The sequence below is a fragment of the Natator depressus genome, chromosome 8, assembly GCF_965152275.1.
Source record: "Natator depressus isolate rNatDep1 chromosome 8, rNatDep2.hap1, whole genome shotgun sequence".
Lineage (NCBI taxonomy): Eukaryota > Metazoa > Chordata > Testudines > Cheloniidae > Natator > Natator depressus.
In genome coordinates, this window is record NC_134241.1 from 36,423,242 (window position 1) to 36,450,150 (window position 26,909).

The 26,909-nt window shown below is 42.7% G+C and overlaps 1 protein-coding gene across 13 annotated transcripts in view; it reads left to right on the forward strand.

Annotated features, from left to right (window-relative positions):
• ANKHD1 (ankyrin repeat and KH domain containing 1) overlaps window positions 1–26,909 on the forward strand; it is a 207,021-nt gene that overhangs the window by 65,612 nt on the left and 114,500 nt on the right. For all 13 annotated transcript variants that reach the window (XM_074960743.1, XM_074960744.1, XM_074960749.1 and 10 more), the window contains 2 exons: window positions 20,988–21,144; window positions 25,589–25,736. In XM_074960743.1, the coding sequence (XP_074816844.1) occupies window positions 20,988–21,144; window positions 25,589–25,736 (305 nt within the window). The remainder of the gene's footprint in view (window positions 1–20,987; window positions 21,145–25,588; window positions 25,737–26,909) is intronic.

The window sequence follows — 26,909 nt, forward strand, 5'->3', positions numbered from 1 at the left end:
AAGCCCAGTCACCTTATCCTTCTCTCTTAACCTGACCTACTTCAGGCAATTGGACAGATGCTCCATAGCAGTGCGTCTCACCCTGTAGGCCACTTGCCCAATCAGCACACAGCTGCGGCCCATGTGTCAACCTCAGGGCTGTACAGGTAGTGTATATGTTGTGTGGATGTGGCCCACGTAACACACACAGCTTCATATGCAGCTCACGATAGTAAATAGGTTGGGAACCACTGTTCCATTGTCTCCCAACTCAACAGTAAGTCTAAGGATCTGTGCACTATCACAAAACTGTGAGAGTCAGATCAGCTGTGGGCCTCTATAGTTTTCTAGAGGTTACACGCCAGAAAAGCCCAGTCTATGCTCTTTGTGGTTGCAAATTAAGATTTCTCTGGCGCTAGTGTGACACTATTCTTTTAATTACCATTAGCCTTGTGGGCAGGAAGATCCTTTCATTACATTCATGGCAGGCTACATTTCTGCAAAACTTCTGAATTGCTTCTTTGCTTAAGAGAAGAAACAGCTCTGAAGCCTTAAATCAGGCTGTGCTGAACTTGCATGCGTGACAGTCCCTCCCAGTTAAGGCTTATATAATTGCATTGGAACAGAGGTAAAACAATGAAAATAATTGCTTACTAAATCTGTTCAGTACTAGGTTCCACATTTTTAAACCCAGAGCCCTTAGGAACAGGGAAAAGCTGGCAGACATTGAAGGAGTGTAAAAACAAAAAAAAATAACCTTCTCCTAAAAACAGGACAGGTTATCACTTCAGATAATTTAGGTTTATATTGCCTTAGATTTCTGTTGGATCCACTAATGGCTTTTTTAGCCCACTGTTACCACTAGGGGAGGCTGCTGCTGTCTTCAGTATGCAGCGGAATTGCAGAAAGTACTTCTGTCTCCTTTAAAGGGTAATTTATATTCTTGTTGCCTCTGTCTTCATCCTTCCCCAGCTGGTATAGACAATAAAAATGTATGAGTTGCCTCAAAGTTTTTATAGGATGGTTTTATTTGTTTCACACACAATCAGTCTAACCAGCTTTCCCTATGTTGGAATACTAGGTATAACTCTTGGCTTCTGTTTCAGAGCTCACTGTATTGAGCAAACAGATTGAGAAACACATTAATTACATTGGAAGCTGGTATACTTGCATGTGACTTAGAGCCTTCTAGGGTAGGAGTCTTAGTTTTTCTGTAAAAGTCTTGATCTTGGAAGATGATTTTGGGTGGGCATTGGGAATTCTTCCAAGGGCATTTTCCTTGGGAAATTAGTGTTGCATTAACTGATTGAAGTCATGGGGCCACTTGAAAAACTCAAGTGCAGTAAATTGGCTGTACTGTCCACAAGTTCTGAAGGAATAGTGTGTGAAATAATGGAGATAGTTATTAGCATATGTAATACATCCTTAAAAGCAGCATTAGTTCATCAGCATATGTCCAGTCCACAGAAGAGGAGCCAAAGGAGATGCTGTGAATTAGATTGAAGAGCTTTACTTCTATTTTAGGGACATAGTATAGTTCAGTATATTGTAGCTTTACCTGCTATGATCAAACCAGCCTGGCTTGTGAATGGAAAATCCTGCTTTCGAGTGGAAAAACTAAATAAAATAAAGGTGACACTGGTTGTCACTAACTTGGATTATCAAAAGTTTTTGATTAATTCGTGCCATAAGTGCAGAAAAAAACACAGGGGAGCTTTTATGGGTGGAGAATGAAATGATAACCTTTTAAGGATCAGTATTCCATGAGAGAAATCTTACAAATTAATTAAAATAGGACTTTTTCCATAATCCTCTCTGACTTGTTAGAGGCGTAAACCAGCAAAATAAAATCTGGTTATATGCTGGTGAACTGTAAATGCAGGGAGTCCTCTGGGGAAAGCCAAAGATGATGTCACCTACTTAGACAGTGTCCTTCTATTGTATGGCAGTAAAAATTGGACAATTTTCCAGAAGTAGGTTGACTGTTACACACTATGATGCCAACAGAGTTTTTCTGTCCTTTAATGCACGTCTGCTTTTATCCCCTCTACAGGAAGAAAGTGCTGAGAGAGTAAAGGCACTGAATTTGGTTAGGAGTATTATGGGACTTGCATAGGTCTAGAGATGGTCAAGACTAATTTTTCCTGGAAAGGAGAAAAATCAGAGGGACTGGGATGTTGGGGAACAGATCAGTAGCTCATCTTTTATCTTGTCCCATAATACAAGAACACTTGACTAAAAGGAAAGGGCAGTGAGTCCAGGTGGATGGCTTTGATTTCTAGAATGTGTGTGTATAGCTGAGCTTTCTGACAGGACCATAGGTCCTGAGTTTTAAAGATGTAAGTGGGCTCCCATCCTTGAGTGGAGACATCCATTACCAGAGTCTTTGTAGATTAGAATTGTAGAGAAGGGTACTTCACTGCACACTTGAATAGGGTCTTTCCAGCAATTTAATGAGTAGAGGATTTCTTGTGGGATACTGACTATCATGTTTGTGGTATTTGTTAGGTAGAAACACTGACTTCAGCTACAGTTATATGGAGCATAGGTGAAGTCTGACAAATTATGTCATATAGGTGCATGAGATTGTGACCCAAAAACCTGAGGCATGTTCGCATTGATGTCTTTGGATGATCCTGAAGTTGTTTTGTTAAATTTTGTATTATAGTGAAATTCATTCTTGTGGAAGATAGATTCCAGGTTAACTCTGCTTCTGTGAATTCTATGCGCAGAGAGAGCAACTGTGGACTTCTCTGATTTTCAGGCCCAGTGTAGCAAAGACCTGTTTTGAACTGAGTTGGTCATCTGTGGGGGTTACCTTCCTCGGATCAACCTGTCATTGAGATTGGGTAGACCTGGATTCCTTGTCTCCTTAGTTGAGCTGCCACAACTGCCAAGCATTTGGTAAATACCGTTGGCGCTGCGGAAAGGCCAAAGGCCATGACCCTGTTCTGGTCGTGAGATGCTCCTACTAGGAATCTGAGGTATATCCTGTGAACTGGATTTAGAGATATGTGAAGATAGACATTTTGGAGGTCAAGAACTATATATCAATCTTGAGGATCTAATGAAGGAATTATGGAGGCCTGAGTCACCATCCCGACTCTGAAACTATAGATTTGTTTAGATGTAGAAGGTCAGAATGGGACACCAACTCCCTTTCTTCTTTGAGGTGAGAAAAAAAATGGAACTAAAACCCATGCCCCCTGAATTCTAAAGGCACCTTTTACTCTGCTCCAGGTTGGAAAGGGGAGTCCGCTTCTTGTTTTAACAGTATTTTGTGTGAGAGATCCCTGAAAAGGGATGGGGAAGAAGGGACTGGAACTGGATAGAATAACCCGTGAGAAATTTTCTGGACCTCCTGGTTTGAAGTGATCTGAGTCCAGGCTTCCCAGAAGCAAGAGATAGTTGACATAGTGGAGCAAAGAGTGGAAGAAGGGAGATTCTGGAGAGAGGATCTGTCACTCTCAACACTGGTGTCACAACACCTGCATGGTGGTAGTTGTGAATTGTGTAGCAACAGGGGAGGAGTCTGAGGGTAGTAATTGCTTGAAGCCCTGCTTTTTCCCTGGTCGTTCCAAAGCCCTCTGTAGTTGGGGCTGGCACATTTGCTTTATCCTATTTTTGTCAGAGTCACTTTTTCCTGCACCATAGTGCAGGGGAAGATTGTCCTATGAGCAACTATTCCAGGTGTTTGGTTTTGTCTGGTGCTGCAGCAAGACTATCACTTGGAGCTTGCTACACATGGACCTATTAGAAAAGAATATGAGATGAAGACAGTCCTGTGTGGATAACTAAAAAAATAAAAGCATCATTGTTAGGACATCTCTGCACAGCATCTCACCTAAACTTGGTAGGAGGGTGTAAAAATCCTTAGATTTCTGCAAGTCAAAATTAGATACAAAACATGCAGGTAGAATTTGCAACATTTTGTTGAGATGCCAGCCTCTAACTGCCTGGGATTGGGATGGATATTTTGTACCAGGGTTCAGTCCTTCAATCTACAGTACTCAATCCCTTGTTATCTATCTCTGGCTGAAAGTAAATTTGATGCTCTGCATATACCCCTTTAGCTGTTGAAAGGGAGGAGGAGCACTATCTGTCTCTTCCTTCATGCTTCCTGGCCGCTGTGAGGAACAGAGGAAAGAAATCTATGCTCCCTGTCACCAATTTTTTGTGGTCACCTCTGATAAATGTCTGATGCCTGCCTCTTCTGCTGTTCATAGCTTTGCTAGGCAGCAGAATAGATATGATTCTTGAGTTACACTGTTACCCACAAGGTTCTTGAGTAACAGCAGAGAAAGTCTTGTTTGACAGTTTTGCCAGAGAGAAGCAGTATGAAATTATCAGCAATGTAGCATTAAAGATGTCTGTGCAGATTTAAGAAGAAAACAACTCCACTGGTTTACACTTTGAAAGTTCTCTGCAATTATTGTAATTTCTTACATTGGAAGGTAACAATAGGAAACAACTGAGTGCACTGGCAATATGACTTAGCAGCTGTAAACAAGAACTAGTACCATGTGACTAGCCAGATCTCTGCAGACTACCAGCAAATAACCTGCATACCAGTAGTGATCAATGGACAGTTAGATGCTACTTTGAAGCATCAAGTATAGGTCATGGCTGTCCGCAGGACTAGGTAGACTAATGGTCTGCTCTTGCGTCACAAATCCTGCAATTGTAAGAATAATTGAAAAAGCAAAAATTAATGGAGAAAATTCTGAAGGTAGGTCCAATAAAACCTTTCAAATCTGGTGTATAGAGAACAGGAGGGAAAACCGTGCAGGTCTCTTGAGAGATAGTGAGGAATGTAGTAAGAGATAAGGCAGCTATTACTAGGAAACTATTTTCTAGCTGACCGATAATTAAGGAGCATGCTAGAAACAGAGGAGTTGCCTGTGGGCAGAAGATGAAAGATTAATGTAACAAAGAGTAACACCAGAACAGGTAAAAAGAATAAATCAATTCAACTTTAAACATACCAGGTTTCACGATTAAGCAGCAAGCATTCTTAGAGTATAAACCACTGCTATTGGGAGTTTGCTTTCCAGTTTTGATAATTTTCTGGAAATCTAACTACTTGGCAATGAAAGACGCTAACATGACACTTTAAAACTTGATGTTAGGTTGGACCTGGGGAATAAGATACATGAAAATCTGATCATCATATGGGGCAAGGTCTAGGAATTACTCAACAGGGATCAGCAGTTTACTAGCAGAATACAGTTTTGGTTCGTTTATACTAAAACCCAATTTCTTTGAAGAAGTGATGATAGAGTTGTGAAAGCAGTAGAAGTAATTTACTGGATCTTCAAGAAAACTTTTGATATAGTATTTTGTGAAATACCAATGTAAAGTTAGCAACTGTAATACAGCTTGATCCATTACAGACAATCTAGGAAGTTTTTGGAGAGTGTTGGGGACAACTTCCTGGTACAAGTGCTGGAGCAACCAACTAGTGGCCGTGCTCCTCTTTACCTGCTGCTTACAAACAGGGAAGAATTGGTAGAGGAAGTAGAAGTGGGTGGCAGCCTAGGCAGGAGTAACCATGAGATGTTGAGCTCAGGATCCTCACAAAAGGAAGAAAGGAGGTAGTAAAATATGGACCCTGGACTTCAGAAAAGTAGACTTAGACTCCCTTAGGGAACTGATAGGCAGGATCCCTTGGGAAGCTAATATGAGGAGGGGGCAAGGAGTCCAGGAAAGCTGGCTGTATCTTAAAGAAGCCTTATTGAGGGCTCAAGAACAAACCAGCCCGAAGTGCAGAAAGAATAGCAAATAAGGCAGGCGACCAGCTTGGCTTAAGACTGAAATCTTCAGTGAGCTTAAACTCAGAAAGGAAGCTTACAAGAAATGGAAATTTGGACAGATGACTAGGGAGGAGTTATAAAAATATTGCTAGAGCATGCGGGGTGTAATCAGGAAGGCCAAGGCACAATTGGTGTTGCAGCTAGCAAGGGATGTGAAGGGTAACAAGAAGGGTTTCTACAGGTATGTTAGTAACAAGAAGGTGGTCAGGGAAAGCGTGGGACCCTTACTGAATGGGGGAGGCAACCTAGTGACAGATGATGTGAAAAAAGCTGAAGTACTCAATGCTTTTTTTGCCTCGGTCTTCACAGATAAGGTTAGCTCCCAGACTGTTGCACTGGGGAGGAGGTGAGCAGCCCTCAGTGGTGAAAGAACAGGTTAAGGACTATTTAGAAAAGCTGGACATGCACAAGTCCATGGGTCCAGATCTAATGCATCCAAGGGTACTGAGGGAGTTGGCTGATGTGATTACAGAGCCATTGGCCATTATCTTTGGAAAATTTGTGGTGATTGGGGGAGATCCCGGACGATTGGAAAAAAGGCAAATATAGTGCCCATATTTTAAAAAGGGGAAGAAAGAGAACCCGGGGAACTACAGATCAGTCAGCCTCACTTCAGTTCCCGGCAAAATCATGGAGCCGGTCTTCAAGGAATCCATTTTGAAGCACTTGGAGGACAGGAAGATGATCAGGAGCAGTCAACATGGATTCACCAAGGGCAAGTCATGCCAGACCAACCTGATTGCCTTCTATGATTAGATAACTGGCTCTCTGGATATGGGGAAAGGGATGGATGTGATATATGTTGACTTCAGCAAAGCTTTTGATACGGTCTCCCACAATATTTTTGCCAGCAAGTTAAAGTATGGTTTGGATGAATGGACTATAAGGTGGATAGAAAGGTGGCTAGATTGTCGGGCTCAATGGGTAGTGATCAATGGCTTGATGTCTAGTTGGCAGCCAGTATCAAGTGGAGTGCCCCGGGGTTGGTCCTGGGGCCAGTTTTGTTCAACATCTTTATCAGTGATGTGTATGATGGGATTAATTGCACCCTCAGCAAGTTCGCAGATGACACTAAGCTGTGGGAAGAAGTAGATACACTGGAGGGTAGGGATAGGGTTCAGAGTGACCTACACAAATTGGAGGATTTGGCCAAAAGAAATCTGAGGTTCAACAAGGACAAGTGCAGAGTCCTGCCCTTAAAAAGGAAGAATCCCATGCACTGCTACAGGCTGGGGACAGAACTGTTGCTTACCCAGTCGGCAGAAAAGGACTTGGGGATTACAGTGGATGAGAAACTGGAGATGAGTCCGCAGTAGTCCTTGTTGCCAAGAAGGCCAACGGCATATTGGGCTGTATTAGTAGGAGCATTGCCAGCAGATCGAGGGAAGTGATTATTCCCCTCTGTTCGGCACTGGTGAGGCCACATCTGGAGTATTGCGTCCAGCTTTGGTCCCCCCACTACAGAAGAGATGTGGAAAAATTGGAGAGAGTCCAATAGAGGGCAATGAAAATGATTAGGGGGTTGGGGCCCATGACTTATGAGGAGTGGCTGAAGGAACTGGGGTTATTTAGTCTGCAGAAGAGAAGAATGAGGGGGGGATTTGATTGCAGCCTTCGACTACCTGAAGGGGGGGTTCCAAATTTTGGACTGACAGATTTTTAACAGTTGGGAAAGTAAACTGAATCCTGGAGTGTATACAGGTATAAAGCATGTCAGGAGATCATAGTCATGTTCATAGAGAATAAGACAACATCTAGTGTATTGAGCAAAACTCAGTACACCTCTACCCCAATATAACACGGTCCTCAGGAGCCAAAAAATCTTACTGCATTATATGTGAAACCACTTTATATAGAACTTGCTATGGAGGGCCGGGTAGGGAAGGCTGTGCCTCCCAAAACAGCCTGGCCCCGCCCCCTGTCCGACTCCCACCTACTTCCTGCCCCTGGCCCATCCAACCCCCCCATTTCCTGACCACTTCCCGAGACCCTCTGCCCCTTATCCAATCCCCCAGCCCGGCCCCCTTAACATGCCACTCAGAGCAGCTTGTTGGAGCCAGACGTGTTGCTGCCATAGGCACAGACTCCATGGGTGCTCTGGGACTGGAGCACCCACGGAGAAGAATTGGTGGGTGCAGAGCACCCACCAGCAGCTCCCCTCATGCTTGGGGGAGGAGGTGGAGGCGAAGGCGAGCTGGGTGAGGAGTGGTTCCTCCGCGTGTCGTCCCCACTCTTCCCCCCCCCCCCCCCCCGCGGTTACTTGCTGCGGCCCTCCCCGCGTGTCTCCCCGTGCCCCCCCTTGCTCCAGCTCACCTCCGCTCCACCTCCTCCCCGAGCTCGCCACTGCTCCGCTTCTCCCTCCATCCCTCCCAGGGGAAATGCTTTACTGCATTATATCCGAATTCATGTTCTGTCGGGGTAGAGGTGTATATGTTACAGGAAGGATATCAAAGAATTCTGAAGAAACTACAGAAATGGGTATCAAAGATAAAAAGTCCACAAGGTGTTAGAGATTAGTGGAAGCAGAAACTAGAAAAGAAGCTTGAGAAAAACCTAAATATATTTAGTGTTGGGAAGCTTATGTTGTAAGTTGGAAGGTAATACCCTCAAGTATACAAACGAAGTGGGAGAGCACCTGTCACTATAGATTAGGACAGTTTCTGTAGCACGAGCTTCCTAAAGTAATAGGGAATTGGGGTGGGGGTGAGGAGTTGCCATTTAAAAAGTCAGATTTATCAGCTGTTTCTCAGTGTGCTTTTTGAGGAATGCCTGTGTGGTGACAGTGGGTAAACATGACTTATTAATGGTTGTGCTACAGCTAATATACTGTGGGGGTTGGAGAACACTGCTTGGTGAGCTTAGTCATGCAAAATAGGTAACATGTCAATGTAAACATCACAAGGGCTCCTACAGAGCTTGAATGCAGTGGTTTTACCACTAAAATGAGAAAATTATTGTAATCATACCACCTGCCCATCCATCTTAGTCTTCCATTATTTTAAATCTTAATTTTTATACTTGATTTTCATTTTTAAAAATTTACATGTATCAGTCATGTCTTATGAAGCATGCAAGACAATTAGTCACAGAAGAAAAAAGCTGTCAGAATGTAGTGTGCCTTTAGCCTACTGAAATCATTTTGACTAGCTGAGCCAGGTTTGCTGAATTTGGCCCACTGTTTTAAAATGCACTGTTCTGAATAAATATCCATACACACAAACAGTATGGTGTGTCAAGAAAAGGAAAATTTAAGGAGTCTTTCTTTTCCTCCACCCAGACAAACACCACACCAGAGACTACACCACAATTAACTCTGCCCCATTAGCGATGCTAGTCTCCTTGCACTTCTGCAAATTTCCCGTCCCATCACAATTGGGTGAGATTGCTCTTCTCCTTTCGTACCCTTCCCTTTGCTGCACAGTTCTAGATAATGAAATACTTTAGGAATCAAGTGCAGGAAGCTTCACACTTCGAATCAGCTGAAAAATTTTCAGGAACCTTCTTTGACCATGTCTGCAGTACAAAGTTAAGTCAACTTTATGTAAGTCGACACTGGGCCTCCGATTTAAGCAAGTCAGTCTTGCGTGTCCACACTACGCTCTTTGTGTCGGCAGAGTGCATCCTCACTAGCAGGGATTGCATCAGTGCATGAAGCACTGCACTGTGGGTAGCTATCCTATAGTGCCTGTAACTGAGTGGAATTTTGGGTTGGGCTTGCAATGCCTTGTGGGACCAAAACATTGCTGTGGGTGGTTATGGGAACATGGTGTTAGCCTTGCATGATGCACTTACCTCCCTCCCTCTCTCCCTCAAATCAATGGCAAACAAACGAAGCCTTTTTTGTGCCTTTTTTCATAAGCCTGGGTTACCCGTGCGGACCCCGCTCAGCATGTAAACTGTCATTGTGAGCATTACAAACACCTCGTGCCTTATCCTGCAGAATTTACACAACTGACACAGGAGCTGCTGTGCAGAGCAATGTGATGTCATGCAAGCAGCCCTGCTGGAAGACATAGAGCGGAGCAAATTGCAGTTGCTGGTGACGGTCACGCATCAGCTTGACATGGTTGAGTGCCATTTTTGGGCCTGGGAAGCAAGCACTGACTGGTGGGACTGCATTGTTATGCAGCTATGGGATGATGAGCAGTGGCTGCAGAACTTTTGAATGCATAAGGCCACTTTCCCAGAACTCTGTGAAGAGCTTTCCCTAGCCCTGAAGCTCAGCAATACTAAAATGAGAGCTGCTCTGACAGTGGAGAAGTGAGTGGCGATAGCTCTGTGGAAGCTTGCAATGTCAGACTGCTACCGGTCAGTGGGCAATCAATTTTAGAGTGGGTAAATCTACCTGTGGGATCTGTTGTGATCCAGGTTTGCAGGGCCATTAACAGGCTTCTGCCAAGAAGGGTAGTGACTCTGGGCAAAGTGCAGGATATAATGGATGGTTTTGCCGCGACAGGGTTCTCTTACTGCAGTGGAGTGATAGATGGAACGCATATCCCTATCTGGCACCAGACCACTTTGCCAAAGGGTACATAAACTGAAAGGGGTACTTCTCAATGGTGTTGCAAGTGCAGGGGCCATTTCACCAACATCAATGTAGGATGGCTGGGAATGGTGCATGACACGTGCATCTTTAGGAACACATCTGTTCAGAAAACTGCAAGCAGGAGTTTTCTTTCCAGACTGCAAAATAACCATTGGTGATGTTGAAATGCTAATCGTGATCCTGGGAGATCCAGCCTATCCCTTGCTCCTATGGCTCATGAGGCAGTCTACTGGCGGCCTGAACAGCAGTAAGGACTGGTTCAACCATAGTCTGAGCAAGTGCAGACTGGTGGTGGAATGTGCCGTTGGTCATTTAAAAGGTCTCTGGTGGTGGTTGCTTACTAGGTTAGACCTCAGTGAAAGCAGTATCCCCGTTGTTGTAATATCTGTGAAACAAAGGGAGAAAAGTTTCCATCAGGATAGGGGGTTGAGGCAGATTGCCTGGCAGCCATTTTGAGCAGCCAGATATCAGGGCAATAAGAAGAGCACATTGAGGGGCTGTGTGTCTCTGTGAGGCTTTGAAAACCAGTTTCAGCAATGAGCCAGAGTAATGTGACACTTATCTGTGTTGTTCCTTACCAAACTGTCCCCTCCATTGCATTTTCTCCCCTGTAAACTCAACCCTCACCAACCACCATGTGTTGAATGAAAAAAGAGCTTTTTCTCCTAAATCCATTAAGTTTTATTATGTACACAAATACACAGATAGCAAAGAAAAGTAAAATAACCTGAAGCAAAAGGGCTGATAACACTGGTGGGTGGGGGGAGAAACAAGGAAAGTTTTCCTAAAGATGCACTGCAATAACAATCAAAGGTGTGGGAATGGGTACCTTCTGGTCCTTTTGCCCTCCCCGGTGTTGAGTGCAAGGGATATTGATCCCTCCCCCGCCTCATATGACGTTGTGGGAGGAGGATATAGAACTGGGTGATGGCAGTAGGATCAGCACAGGCTGTAGAAGGACTCTAGCATCCAGCTGCCTTTCTTGAATCTCAACCTGACACCTCAACATGTCTGGCTCCTTCATAATCCGCAGCATCTCTTCCTATGTGGCACACTCTTGTTCCCTGCATGCTCTCCTGTCTTCCCTGAACATGTCCAGGTTCTTGGACAGTGTAATCTTCCGTGCTCTGAGCTGTGTCTTGTCACTCTCAGAGGTGCACATTAACTCATTGAACATGTCCTCCCGAGTCGTCTTTTTCCGTCTTCTAATCTGGGAAAGTCTTGTCCCGGTGTGGAGGATGCACAGACAGACTAGGTATCAACTGAAAGGAATGTAAAGCACAAGGGTACATTGACAGTGCATACATTATTTCTGGTGCAAGGTTAATTTTTTTATTTAAAAAAACAGCCCTCAATACACTTCACTGCAAGACACAAAGTAATCTCAATCACTGGCTATTGTAAAAAGAAAAGGAGTACTTGTGGCACCTTAGAGACTAACCAATTTATTTGAGCATAAGCTTTCGTGAGCTACAGCTCACTTCATTGGATGCATACTGTGGAAAGTGTAGAAGATCTTTTTATATACACACAAAGCATGAAAAAATACCTCCTCCCACCCCACTCTCCTGCTGGTAATAGCTTATCTAAAATGATCACTCTCCTTACAATGTGTATGATAATCAAGTTGGGCCATTACCAGCACAAATCCAGGTTTTCTCAACCCCCCCCCCCCCCACACACACACACACCCACCCACCCACTCTCCTGCTGGTAATAGCTTCGAGACACCACTGACTTCCTGAGGAAACTACAATCCATCAGTGATCTTCCTGATAACACCATCCTGGCCACTATGGATGTAGAAGCCCTCTACACAACATTCCACACAAAGATGGACTACAAGCCATCAAGAACACTATCCCCGATAACGTCATGGCTAACCTGGTGGCTGAACTTTGACTTTGTCCTTACCCATAACTATTTTACATTTGGGGACAATGTATACCTTCAGATCAGCGGCACTGCTATGGGTACCTGCATGGCCCCACAGTATGCCAACATTTTTATGGCTGACTTAGGGGACGAGAGCTGAGGAAGCGTTGTTCTAACGCCCCTACTCTACTTGCGCTATATTGATGACATCTTCATCATCTGGACCCATGGAAAAGAAGCCCTTGAGGAATTCCACCATGATTTCATCAACCTCAGCCTGGTCCAGTCCACACAAGAGATCTACTTCCTGGACACTACAGTGCTAATAAACGATGGTCACATAAACACCACCCTATACCGGAAACCTACTGACCGCTATTCCTACCTACATCCCTCCAATTTTCACTCTGACCACACCACACGATCCATCGTCTACAGCCAAGCTCTGCGATACAACCGCATTTGCTCCAACCCCTCAGACAGAGACAGACACCTACAAGATCTCTATCAAGCATTCTTACAACTACAATACCCACCTGCGGAAGTGAAGAAACAGATTGATAGAGCCAGAAGAGTTCCCAGAAGTCACCTACTACAGGACAGGCCTAACAAAGAAAATAACAGAACGCCACTAGCCGTCACCTTCAGCCCCCAACTAAAACCCCTCCAACGCATTATTAGGGATCTACAACCTATCCTGAAGGATGACCCAACACTCTCACAAATCTTGGGAGACAGGCCAGTCCTTGCCTACAGACAGCCCCCCAACCTGAAGCAAATACTCACCAGCAACCACATACCACACAACAGAACCACTAACCCAGGAACCTATCCTTGCAACAAAGCCCGTTGCCAACTGTGCCCACATATCTATTCAGGGGACACCATCACAGGGCCTAATAACATCAGCCACACTATCAGAGGCTCGTTCACCTGCACATCCACCAATGTGATATATGCCGTCATGTGCCAGCAATGCCCCTCTGCCAGGTACATTGGTCAAACTGGACAGTCTCTACGTAAAAGAATAAATGGACACAAATCAGATGTCAAGAATTATAACATTCATAAACCAGTCGGAGAACACTTCAATCTCTCTGATCACGCGATTACAGACATGAAAGTTGTGATATTACAACAAAAAAACTTCAAATCCAGACTCCAGCAAGAAACTGTTGAATTGGAATTCATTTGCAAATTGGATACAATTAACTTAGGCTTGAATAGAGACTGGGAGTGGCTAAGTCATTATGCAAGGTAACCTATTTCCCCTTAAAAAGAAAAGGAGTACTTGTGGCACCTTAGAGACCTTAGAGGTCTCTGTGTATATAATGTCTTCTGCAGTTTCCACAGTATGCATCCGATGAAGTGAGCTGTAGCTCACGAAAGCTTATGCTCAAATAAATTGGTTAGTCTCTAAGGTGCCACAAGTACTCCTTTTCTTTTTGCGAATACAGACTAACACGGCTGTTACTCTGAAACCTGGCTATTGTAAGAGTCAGTTTGCTGCTCCAACCATGGTGAGTAAGGCCATGAGGCATGGGCGAGAGGTCTTGTGCTGCTGCTTTTGTGAAGACATCCTTGGAATCACAGGTTGGAACTTGAGAAAAGTCCCCTTTCCCCTAACAACCTGGATGGTGCTTGAGGACAGGCACCAGTGTAAAGCCCCCCAAATAGTTAAGTGTTTTGTTGTTGTTGTTTGTGTTTGTTTTTTTTTTTTTTTACAAAAGCACGCGGGTTGGGGGGAAGGGAGACCAACAGGAAGCAATGTTACCAGATTTGCCTGTTACTTTGGGGTAAGCTCATTTATTAAGGTTACTCTTCTGGTGGGGGGAGGGGCAGATATTTCTGTAATTCTATTAATGTATTGCTTATGTCACTTGTGTTTTCATATGGAGCTCTATTCCTCACTTCTGCAAGTCCCCTCCCAATGGAGCTATCCTGCAGGACCTAGGTTCCCCAGGGCTGGGTTCCTCCAGAACCAGATGAAAACACACGTGTGCGTGTGCATGCACACACACATTAATAGAGCAAGTCTGAGCGGACCGGGTCAATCAGCACTTTCAAGCTATCACCCTTATAAGTCCCTGGACTCAGTGGGCTGGGTCAAGCAGCACTTTTAAGCTGTCACCCTTATGCCCCTGGGCTCTATAGGCTGGGCAAAGCAGCCCTTTCAAGCTGCCACCCTTATATGCCACAGGTTCAGCACGTCCCTATGCCCACTTTCACGTTACAATTATACTGGTAGTAACCCACTTGATGAGCAAACCCCACAGTATTTTTGGGCGCTACAGGGATCTTTAGCTTAGGTAAAAGAAGCGTTGCTGCAGAGTAAATGGGGAAGCTAAAAACACAAGAGTAAAGTTCAGAGAGAGAGAGAGAAGCAACCAGCTTAACCATAAGTTATTTATTGAATAGTAGTGATAACTACACAAGGAGAGCCTAAACCAACATAAGTTACATTATTAAAGGTTAATACCCGAGGTAGAAAAGAAAACAGAGAGGGAGAGTGAAAGAGGGGGATCTCACCACTTCCATGAAGCTTGAACTGGTCGGGGTTCCCAGGTGATGGTGTTAGCTCAGGGTCCTGAGTTCTGGAGGCAGACAGACCCCCCAGCATGGTCAGTCAGGAGATGGCATCCCAGTGAAACTGATGCAGGGTTTGGATCCATGTATCAGAACACTGACTGGAGGGTGAGTAGGGATTTTTGTAGAGAAAATACAATGGTTCAAGGGGAACACTAGATTTGTTTATATGTAAACTGATGACGTAAGGGTTTTCTTTAGGCTAGATAATAGGAGTTGATCACTCTTGGTTATGGGTGGTGGTTTCTTCCAGGGAGCTCACAATGCAACTAGGCTGCTTCAGTATTTTGGATATCAATCAAGGATTTATTACTAAATTGGTCTGACTGCTGAGCTGGGTGTGTGGAGGCATAGGTTCATTAATATCTGGAGCAGAGACTCCCGTGATGCAGTGCTTCCCTGCTTTTCTGGTCCCAGAGTTCAGTGCAGTTCTCTGTTCTCCATTCTCCATTTTGTATGCTAATGGAGAAGTCTTAATCTTGTCACCCTTGTCAGGAGGAGTCTAGGTGTGTCTCCCAATGCCCTTCACTGCTCTCTGCAGGTCTTTTCTCTGATCGGTTTTGGTTCAAGCAGAGACTGGTTATGTGTATGTTTGCGGGGGGGGGGGGGGGAGATCTTTCATGAGTCAGGCTAAATACTGTGCCCTGATTCCCCAAGAACACAGAGCTGACTGGTATCAGTAGCTCTTTTTTAATGCTGCTTGCAATACATGGTGATCCCTTCCAATCACAACCACAGCATGTTTGGGAAAGCATGGTTGTGTGACCCAGATTTCACCAAACGGGGTGGATTGTTTTTTGAATTGTTTGAGGTTTAAGGGCTAGCATTGAAAATTTTCCCCATTTCCCCTAGGTGACCCTATGTAATATCACTCTCCTGAGGGTAACAGAGGTGGCAAGGGAGCAGATGCTGCAAGCATCTGGGTTCTGACCTGATCCTTATGCTGCAATGCTGTGTGCTGCAATGATGCAAGCAGAGTTAATACTGGAGTGGTGCAGGAAAGTGTCCTATCGTGGTGGATGAAATAAGGCAGCCCTTCCAATAAACCTTCTGCAAAGGATTGCAGAGTACCTCCATGAAAGCTTCCTAGAGATCTCCATGGAGGATTCACGGGCCATCTCCGTGCACATAAACGTTCTTTTTCAGAGAGCACCCTCTGCATAGCTGGAGTGGCCACAGATACCCATTACGCCTACTTTTTTGTTCAGATTAAATATAAAAAATAATACCATATAACCCCTGCAATTCGATTGGAAATGTATACTCACCAGAGGTGCCTTCCCCAGCGTCACGCACCACCACCTGATCTGGTGAAAGGATGGGCTCCCAGTTTAAAAACAGTTCTTGGCTGTCAAGGAGAATAGATCCTCTGCTTACCTGTCTCACCACCGCCACCACCTCCTCCTCATCATCAACAGTGTCCTCCTCGTTGTTGCTTAAGGTTACCTGAGGCCCTGGGGGATATCCATGGAGCGTTTTGGGGTAGTGGTGGGATCACCGCTGAGAATCACACACAGCTCCTCATAAAAGCAGCATGTTTGTGGGGCAGAACCAGAATGACTGTTCACCTCCCTTGTCTTCTGGTATGCTTGCCGAAGCACCTTTGTTTTCGTGTGGCACTGCTGCGTGTCCCTCTGTAGCCTTCTTACCCCCCCCTTCCCCCCAATACCCTGCATGAGCTTGGCATAGATGTCAGCATTTCTTCTGCTGGATCAAAGTTCTGCCTGCACGGACTCTTCTCCCAACACAGCATTAAGATCCATCACCTCCTGTGTACTCCATGCTGGAGCATGTTTGCGGCCTTGAGCTGGCAAGCTCTCCATGCTGATCAAACAGGAAAGAAAAATACTGATGTGCAGTGGAGTTGAGCGTTCTCCAGAGCAGTCACAGCGGAGCACTGTGGGACACCTGTTGGAGGCCAATTCGTTCGAGTTAGACAGTGCAGTGTCGACACTATATCCATGGGTCTACATGGGTGTCGAATCAAGTGCTATGCCTCTCCTATAGATGGAGAACAGAAGTCGACTTTACAGGCCACTTAAGTCAGTGGAAGCGACTCGATAGTGTAGACATACATTATTAGATCGACTTAATGTGGCTTATGTTGACCTAAGTTTGTAGTGTAGACCTGGCCTTTGATCCAATACAAATGCCTCTGGAGTAGCAAAATCTGTTTCCCATGCACCATATTAGCTGCCAGTTTTGGAAGTAGGGACATTACTGTGGGCATATAAGAAAATGCAGTATTTTAATCTGAATCTTTTTCTATTTAAAACAAAAAAGCTTTCTGCATACTGCATTGAGAATAGAAGTAATACATATGTTTTGTCTACTAACAGTGGAACATAGGGTTCAGTTCTGAGAAGTAAGGCTAATATAATTTTTAATTTTGTTAATAAACAATGAATATATATCATTCAGAATGCTGCTGCAAAAATCATTTTCCTAATCTGTCACCTTGACCATGTTACCCCTCTTTCCATCACTCCACTGTCTCCCTCCTTATATCAAACATAAGCTATTTGCCTTCACTTTCAGAGACCTTCATGGTCCAGCTTACCTATCTCTTATTGAGCACTGAAAGATGGATTCCTGCCTCTGATTTGGCCCACGATGCCATCCTCTATTATCCACTTGTTAAATTTTCAGAGAAGCAACTTTGTACTTTTTCCTATGCTACCCTCTCATGCTTAGGAAATAGTCTGCAGGGCTCCATTGTTCTTATTCAAATCCTTTCTTAAAACTCTTATGCTATGATGCCTACAAAAAACATAACTGTAAAACTGTTGGTGGGCTGAAACCACTGCCAATCATGCTGTCCAATATGTTCATTGTTTTCTTGCTGATCTATTTGTCGGGCTGTATCCATCTGTTGCCTTTTGTGTTCTGTGTAGATTGTAAGCTCTTGGGGCAGGGACTGTCTTTTTGTTCTGTTTGTACAGTGCTTGGTCTAAGGGCTTCTATTAATGGGACTCCTAAACACTGTAATGACAACCCCAGGTGGACCCCTAAACTCTTACTATGTACAAATTAGACTTTCTATTAGATTTTTAAGATGGAGGAGCCAGAAGCACTATGAAACTCGGAACATGAACTTTAAAGCCAATTGTTAACTATTAAACTCATAAATTCAGATTAACAGATTTCCTTGAAAATTCAAGCATGACTCTGAAATTATGATGAAATGTGATACACTATTTTTCATACAAAATATCGAGGTCAAACTCTTATTTTGAATTTATATCCGAACCCAGCTTTAACTAGGAAATTGTAACAGCTCTGCCATAATAAACTCTAATAAGGAGATGAGGTACTTGGATGGTCCAAATGGGTGTCCTCATAGAGAATGTTTTGAGAGAGCCCATGTTCTGATTATCTAGTGACTCATGGTAGGGAATGACCCCCAACCAAACAGAGGGCAAGCTTATTTTCTGGGTAACCCAGAGCTGCTCCTCAAAGAAGCAAAGCCGTTAGTAAAGGGATGGATTTTAATATCTGGAAGAGGTGAGAGAGTGTGTCCCTGTATCCTTCAGGCATTGAAGTTTCCCAGGTTGGATAAAGGACTTGTGATAGCTGATTAGGAAGCTCTTTCTTTCCCTCAAAGTCTAGGTTTGTCTGTTTATGAACGTGGGTCTAGTTGCTCACTCCTGTGTCTGGACTGGATAGACTTGTTGCTTTACACACCCCTACCTGTATCCACAATGGCAATGTTCAAATCTAACACGGATTCTGGAGCTTCATAATAAGAGAATGGACTTGGATCTATACAGCCTTAAGTATTCAAAGTCGCAGTAGCAGCATAGGACCAGATTGCAGAAAGTATAGAGCTGTTCAAGTCAGTTCAATGTGATCAGGTTATATATTTGACCCTTGGTCTAGCATAAGCTATCCTAAATTTTTTCCAGTTTGGAGAAATTTGGTAAGGCTCTGAGGTTTATAACCATGGATCCCTGTACTGGTGAGGAGGTGAATTGAATGCTGTGATAGGTTTCTTATGTCTCTAATTTGTGATTCTTTGATACTTGAAACTAATTTTAAAGCATGGTTACTAATGCTAGACTCAGGGTTACGAGCTGGGAAAAATAGAAAACGTAGTTGAATTTCAAAAGAATCAGAAGGCGTACATGTGACAGATACTAAGATTTCTGAAATGTGTTGTCCAGAATCATTTTCACAGGGGTTTTATCTTTCTGGTGTGGCCCTGGTTACATCTGTGATTAAATAGCTACTTGAGCCACTCTGTTGCTTAGCTTATTAAAGATGACCTACATTTGCTACCGTTGAATCAGGGTATGTTAGTTTTCAGCAATGTGTAAACCAGTGGTTCCCAAATTGCTCATGCTGTTGACCCCCTTTAAACTCACCTCTGTTCACATAACCCTCTTGATACCTTAATAGTCAGGTTGGTTTTGCATAAAAGAACCGTCCATCTTTACAGTTTACTTCGAAAATTTTGGGTGGGTAGCCAGGCCTGAATTAACCAATGTGCACTCACGCAGGGCCTTTGTCTCCTGGGGGCCCTCGAACACCAAACCAAAAAAAGGGTTGGGCAACTGAGGGCCACATCCAGCCCACTAGATCCTTTCAGTTGGCCTGCTGCCCCATGTGCTGGAAGAAAGGGATTCCATCAGTCTCCCTTCCTTTTCCATTCTTCCTGCATTTCTTTTGCATCCTCCACATGGAGCTTGTGGCCTGCTGCTAGCCATAGGAAGGCATGCTGCTGCTGTGAGTGTATTGTATTGTTCTGGCAGTGGATGGCACTTCCTAGCTTTCCTGGCTGGCTGCAGCTGTGGGTGTGAGAGCGCTTTATGGGTATGGTCTATGCAGCATTTTGGAGCAAGCTTCCTAGCTGGGGTCAGCAGATTCAGGCTCTGAAGCCCACCCTCTTTCCTAGGATCAGAGCCTGAACCCCGACCAGAATCACAACTTCAAACTGCTGTCTATAGAGCTATATAAGAAGGGAGCACTAGCATGAGCTCCATTAGGCTGAGTCTCTGGGTCTAGGATGGAAGGTTCAGTCCAAAATGCTGTGTAGACATAGTAGATGGCACTGCCCTGGTGGCTGTTTGTTTAGAAGCTTTCTTGCATCTTTTTTTCCTGTGTCTTATGACCTTCCTGGTACTCTTTCAGGGCTATCCTGGGGGTTATGATTTACAGTTTGGGAACCACTGCTGTGAACTATTGTACTGTAATTCCGTATGTTACCAGACATTTGACTAGTTGCATGTTTGTACTTGAAGATTTAAGTCTATGCTGCAAATACAGCTGTGCCAGAATGTTTACAGGGCCTGAACTCGGTCTATGTCCTTGGGTACAGCCAAGCTATGCAGGGTAAGCTTATATAGTTGTACCACACAGTGGTATCAGCAGTGAAAAAGTTTTCATTGTTGGCATTTGAGTGGCACTGAGATTAATGAGGTAAGTTTCCTTTTCTTTTGGTGCTATTGTATGCTAGTGTGTAGATTCAGAAGTGCATCAGTTTGTGTCATAAACGTCAACTACGCAACTGGTACTAAACTTCAGTTTTTAAAGAAACTGATCCAAAAATTTACTGAGGGTTAAAAATTACTATACACGGTCCTTCAAAAAAATCACCTTTTTACTACATTGTTGGAGTAAGATACTTACTTTTGGTTTTAGCTGGTTCTCTGCACTTCAGTATGTTAAGCTACTTGAAGATCAAACAAATTGTTTACCTTAACTTTTTTCAAGCTTATCCTTGTTGATAACTAGATCCTCAGGAAGTTTACATTTTTTACTGTGGGGAACTTGGGGAGGGGGGGCATCTGAAAAATTGGAATGGAAAAATGTTCTTCAAATTCAGATAATCTTAAAGAAACCAAATGGCATTACATCAAAGCTTCTTAGACATTCACTTTTAGGCTTGTTTCCCATGCTTGTTCTCCACCCCAAGAGTTTTTTCAAAAGGTATAAGCTTGAAATTGGGGCATATAATAGAACTGCAAATGCAAATAAACATAGCTTTGCTGCTGATGTGCTATAATTAAAATTTCAGATTATAAAAAAAAATGCTAAGTTATTTTAATTATATTTGATTTTTCCAGCATGTTTGCAGATGACTTTTTTTTTACTAATAGTGCATGTGACTGAAATTTTAAAATAGTGTCTTTGCATTTTTTTGTGTGACTTTCATACTAACCTGATTGATGAACGAACAAACACTGAAGGAATTGGTAAATTGTCCACTGCCGATGGTAAAGCCTTCGCAGATCCTGAGGTGCTCCGAAGACTGACTTCGTCTGTCAGCTGTGCGTTGGATGAAGCTGCTGCTGCATTGACACGGATGAGAGCAGAGAACAATCACAATGCAGGACAAGTGGACAAGTATGTAATAATGGCTTATACTTTCATATAATTTAAATTATGGTATCTAAATTGTAGATATGAAAATGAATTTTTTGCATTTTGGGTTTAATTACTTTTGGGAAAAATTAAATTTCCTAATACTTGTCCATGAAGCAATCTGATTAATCTGTCAACTTGATTAACCAGGAGAGCATGGCTGCCTCAATGTTCCAGAATCAAGTGGTTGTCTTAAGTCCCAAGGAAGCATGCTTTCACATCACTCCTTCAGTGGGAAAGAGAAGTGTCACTTTAAGCTGCTGAAGCCTCAGTATCTTCTACTTTCAGCTTTTGAAAGTTAAGGGGCAAGATGTCTCCGCTTCCCCTCAGATATTTGACATTAAGGTGATACTGTATGTGGGCCTGGAGGAAACCTGAATAATTGTTGAAATATTGTGTTGTACATACTGCAGAACTAAAAGTGTGTAAGATTTGAGGTACTGTTCCTGGAGAACAGTTCTTCAAGGAATTTAGAAATGGACATAAAAATTAATTAAATCACAAACTCTATTTCTTTAGCATCTACAAAGTATGATTTTAATTATAGCATCTTTAGTCTTCAGTTATAGCATCATAGATGTGCCTGGCTCTTTTCAAACATAGGACAAGGCCCCTTTCCCCTCAGAGTTTATTATTTGTTAAACAGATAACATACATGTAAATCCATAACATGAGGATCTGGGGGAAGAAATGGGGTAGTGTATTGCAAGAGCGTTTATATTTCTTTTTTTGTAGATGTTTAAGGCCAGAAGGGCTAGTTATGATCAACTAGTTTGACCTTGTATAACACAAGCCATAGAATAATTTGTGCATTTAGCCCACTGAGTTGATGTGAATTTTTTTCAATTATATCGTTAAAATAATATACATACCGGTAATAATTTAGTCTTGAGAATAGCATAGGGAGTGGGCAATACTTGAGCAGATAGCAAACAGGAAGAGTTTGGAGAAGATGTATTCTTTGTGTCAACTAGAAGCAAGTTCAATGTCCATAATCATTCATATTGCTTTGTAACTTCTGTTTTTCACAGTCATTGTTACTATGAGGAGATTCAGCTTCAGTTTGATTCCTTAATAGGTGGGCTTGAATACATTACCATATACACAATATATACAGCCAATTCTTAGTATAAAATATTTGCTTTGATTAGGATAATATGATTGGATCTATGCACAGTTGCATTTTAGAGTATTTCTCTAAATGAAAAAAAATCAAATGGTATGACCTCCGTCTGCAGTAATAGTCACCCTATCTCAAAAATGATATTGCAGAGTTCCAGGGGGTTCAGAAAAGGATAATGAGTGATTAAGGGCATGGAAAAACTCTTGTAGGAAGAGAGTTTGAGGGTTTTTCTTGGGGGCGGGGGAGAGATTGTTTTACCTTTGAAGGGAGATGAAGGCATAAAAAAAGATTAAACTAATGAATGGTCTAGAAGAGATAAATTGGGAACTTCTACTCTCCTTTTCTCATAACACAAGAGCAAGGGGAGTATTCAATGAAATCGAAAGGTAGGTGATAAATTAAAAATTGAGAAAAGGAAATACTTTTTCACTCATCGTAGAATCATAGGACTGGAAGGGACCTCGAGAGGTCTAGTCCAGTCCCCTGCACTTAAAAATCTCAGATGATGGAGATTTCACAACCTCCCTAGGTAATTTATTCCAGTTAGGAAGTCTTTTTAATGTCCAACCTAAACCTCCCTTGCTGCAATTTAAACCCATTGCTTCTTTTTCTATCCTCAGGTTAAGAACAATTCTCCCTCCTTGTAACAACCTTTTATGTACTTGAAAACTGTTATCATGTTCCCTCTCAGTCTTCTTTTTTTCCAGACTAAACAAACCCAGTTTTTTCAATTTTCCCTCATAGGTCATGTTTTCTAGACTTTTAATAATTTTTGTTTTGTTTCTCTTCGCTGGACTCTCTCCAGTCTTTCCTGAAATGTGGCACCCAGAACTGGACACAATACTCCAGTTGAGGCCTAATCAGCACGGAGTAGAGCAGAAGAATTACTTTTCATGTCTTGCTTACAACATTCCTGCTTATACATCACAAAATGATTGCTTTTTTTGCAACAGTGTTACACGTGTAACTAGATTGTGGAACTCACTGCCACAGGAAGTCAGAGATCAAGAACTTCATAAAATTTTGAGAGGGATTGGGTATTTATTTGGATAACAAGAACATCCAGAGTTGTTTGAATTAATGCAAAAAATATTTTGGAAAGGATATAAAACTTCAGGCTTAAGGCTGACGCCACTCTAAATATTAAGGATTGGGATAAAACCTTTCTGATGGGTAGATTATGCCAAATCTGCCTACTGTGAGGGTTCTTGCACCTTCTTCTGCAGCATCTGGTGTTGGTTTTTGTTGGAGAGAGGATACTGACTAGGTGGACCAAGAGTCTGATCCAGTATGTCAATTGCTGTCACATTACATTGTTAATCCTATATTTAAATGTCTGCTGTAGTCACTGAAGGGAATCACAAAAAGCTCAGTCTGGCAAATGACTTCCACCTCCTTACCAGCCTGGCTCCAAGGGTCCTTATTTGGCAACTACTAACACTTTCATTGTCTGAGAAGCGTGTATCTCAAGTGAGAATTACTTATAGGGATTCAGAGTGTAGTTTAATAATTGGAATTCTTTGGTACTTAGTTGGAAATTGAAATTGTTATATATTCCTGAATTAACAAGTGAACTTTCTCTTTCTAGCCAAGACTGTACACTGAGGGTGATAGAGGAGCGGTTCTGGAGACAGCTTGTGTATACGTGTCAGAGAAAATAAATGGGCCCAATTTCTCTTTTGAATTTTATGCCTCTGTGCCAACCAGTCCTCACTTTGAAGGCAAATATCCATGTCTTATAAATAAGATGCACTGGCAGGAACACATCACTCTGATTGTTCTGCTGGAGTTGATCCTACAGTTATCTGTGTTGGTAATCATGACTAAGGCTACGTTTTAGTCACAGGTATTCTTAGTAAAAGTCATGGACAGGTCATGGGCAGTAAACAAAAAATCAGTCCGTGACCTCTCCATAACTTATACTATATACCCTGTATACTTTGGGTGCTTGGGGTTGGCCCGGGGGGGCACCGTGGGTGTTCTGGGGCAGGGGGCAATTTGGCAGGGCTGGCAGGCTCCCTGTCTCCTTTTTAGAGGTCCAGCCTGGGGGGTGCTGTGCACTGCTCCAGCCCTGAGCACTGGCTCTGCAGCTCCCATTGGCTCTTATAGCTGTCGTTTAAGATAATGGATGAGTATTTCCTGAGCCTTGAGGGCTTTTATGGTGACAAGAGCTGGGGGCATTGGTCCTGACTGCTTGATGGTTAAAGAATAGTAATACATCGTAAGGACCTTTGCGCCCCCCCCCCCTTTTTTTTAAAATCCTTCTTGAATTGGCACATCAGTCAGTTTCCAATATATCTTATGCTGCTACACTGGTGCTTTTTCACTTTGGATTGTAAGAGGTACATTGACTTCTCTAGACATCCTACTTTTTGTCAGATTTGGGGTTTGAATGAGAAGGAGTTACAGAATATCCACCCATCTCCCTTCCTTGCAGTGTTAGTCGAGGTATCCCAGTATGATAGAATGTTAAAAATATATAATGAATCCATCCAATAGGCATATTTTAATAATTTACTATTCCAGATAGGCTGCAAACTTCAGTGGCTCGAGTTTCTTTGGTATTTTTTTAAATGTATAGTTAAAATTTTGGTAGTCCAAAAAAAATCAAATAAGGATAATTTGTCATATGAATGTTTTGTCTAAAAAATATTTACTTATTTAGTTTTTTTTCTTTCCAATAAAATAGTTCAGACAGTAGGAATAGAAAAGCAAAGGACTGGCAGTTGAGAGATCTGGTTTATTCCTAGTTCTGCAACAGTATTCAAAGTGACTTTAGGCAGATCTCTTAAGCATTGTCTATACTGGGAATTTGCCCCATTCTTGCAGTCAGTGGCTAGCTGCTGTCAAAACTGCCCCAAGTGTACACAGGAAAGCTGCAACTTGCACTAGTAAAGAATCTCTGCTTGAAACTGGGATGGGCTATATTGGTGCATGTTATAGCTTTCCTTGTCTGGACCTGGGATTTGCACCAATGCACCTCTGTCAGTAGCTAGCCACTTATTTCAAAATCGGGGCAAATTCCTGTTGTAGACAGAGCCTTTATTTCTCAATTAGACCATCTGTGAAAGGGAATAATAGCTCCTACACAGAGGCGTTGAGGTGGTGTTTGTTTTGAAAAGCACTTTGCTGTTTAGCACTTGGAAAGTGTCTTCCAGAAAGTGATATCAAAAGGCAAACTAGCATGTCAATTAAGCAAAAGTCTTTTGCTATATACCTTGACTTTACTCTTTATCAGAAAGCTTGCTACCTGTCTGTTGTAGAATTATTCCTGTGTTCATTGTATGATAAATAATTTTCCAGTCGCAGTTTGGCAGAAGCATGCTCCGATGGGGATGTGAATGCTGTCCGGAAGCTGCTGGATGAAGGAAGAAGTGTAAATGAACATACAGAAGAAGGGGAGAGTCTCCTTTGCTTGGCCTGTTCAGCTGGGTATTATGAATTGGCACAAGTAAGTAGAAAATACACAATCACTTATGACTGAGACTTTAAATACAGAGTGCTATATGCCTGAAACTCTTTGAAAGCCAAACATTTTAGTCCTTTTGATTAGAATGTATTTTGTACTCTAAAAGGAATATGAAGTAAAATATAGTGCAGTTCACTTTACTGCATGCTCAACAGCCTTTCAGACAGTTTTCCACTAAATATGCTTTTTATAAGCCCTCAGTCTAAAGAGGAGGGGGTAACAAATAAGACATGCTACAACATAAATGATCTTGTTTGAAAATTCCATCTTGTATGTGTTCAAATGATCTGCCTGTAGCTTTCAGGCACATCACTCCAGACATAATCAAGCTGTGCTGCCAAATAGTCATTCTAAGATTCTGCCCCTAAAGGTGAGTGCAAAGCAAAAAAAAAAATTCATCTTACATTAATATTTTATGATGCATAATGACTCAGTCATTTCTAAACCTGGGACTTTTTTCTGGCTAATATATCAGCGTCGTTGACTAAATTCTAATTCCAGTTCACTTCTGCATTACCTTCAAATTCTGTCTTCAATTACACTTGTTCATCTCCATTGATGGCTATACTGGTGCTGATTCACAAGCCAGAAAGCACCTAGTTTGACTTGGTGATCCCAAGAGGAGTTTATTGGGAGAAGCCTCTTTGCAAGTAAATTGAACAAATCTGTGCTGGAATCATTAACGCATAAATGTAGCACATCTCAATTGCAACAACCTCACTGAGTGGAACTACACTTTATCTGACGTATTTGAAAACGTTAATTATATGTTGCAGTTGTTGCTTATATTTTTGGTTTCAAGTATTGTAACATGCAGAAAATGTGGAAGAAAAACAGCGAAGTGCTCTACTTGGGCAGATGCAAGTAGCAGTCATGACTGGCTCTGGACAGATCCATATCTAGTTCTTTACCAAAAGTAGGATTGCTGTGATACGAAGCTTTTAAAAGGAGCAGGGAGGAAGAAAGGAAAATAGTTTTCAGGGTTGGTCTCTGTTATACATTTAGGTGGACTTAAGGCAGCTTATGTTGACCTAATTATGTCAATGTCTACACTACATCCTTCCTCCCATCGTTGTAAGTGCCCTGCTACTCTGACATAATAACTCCAACGCCACAAGAGGCATAAGGCTTATGTCAGTGTAATTAGGGCTATGC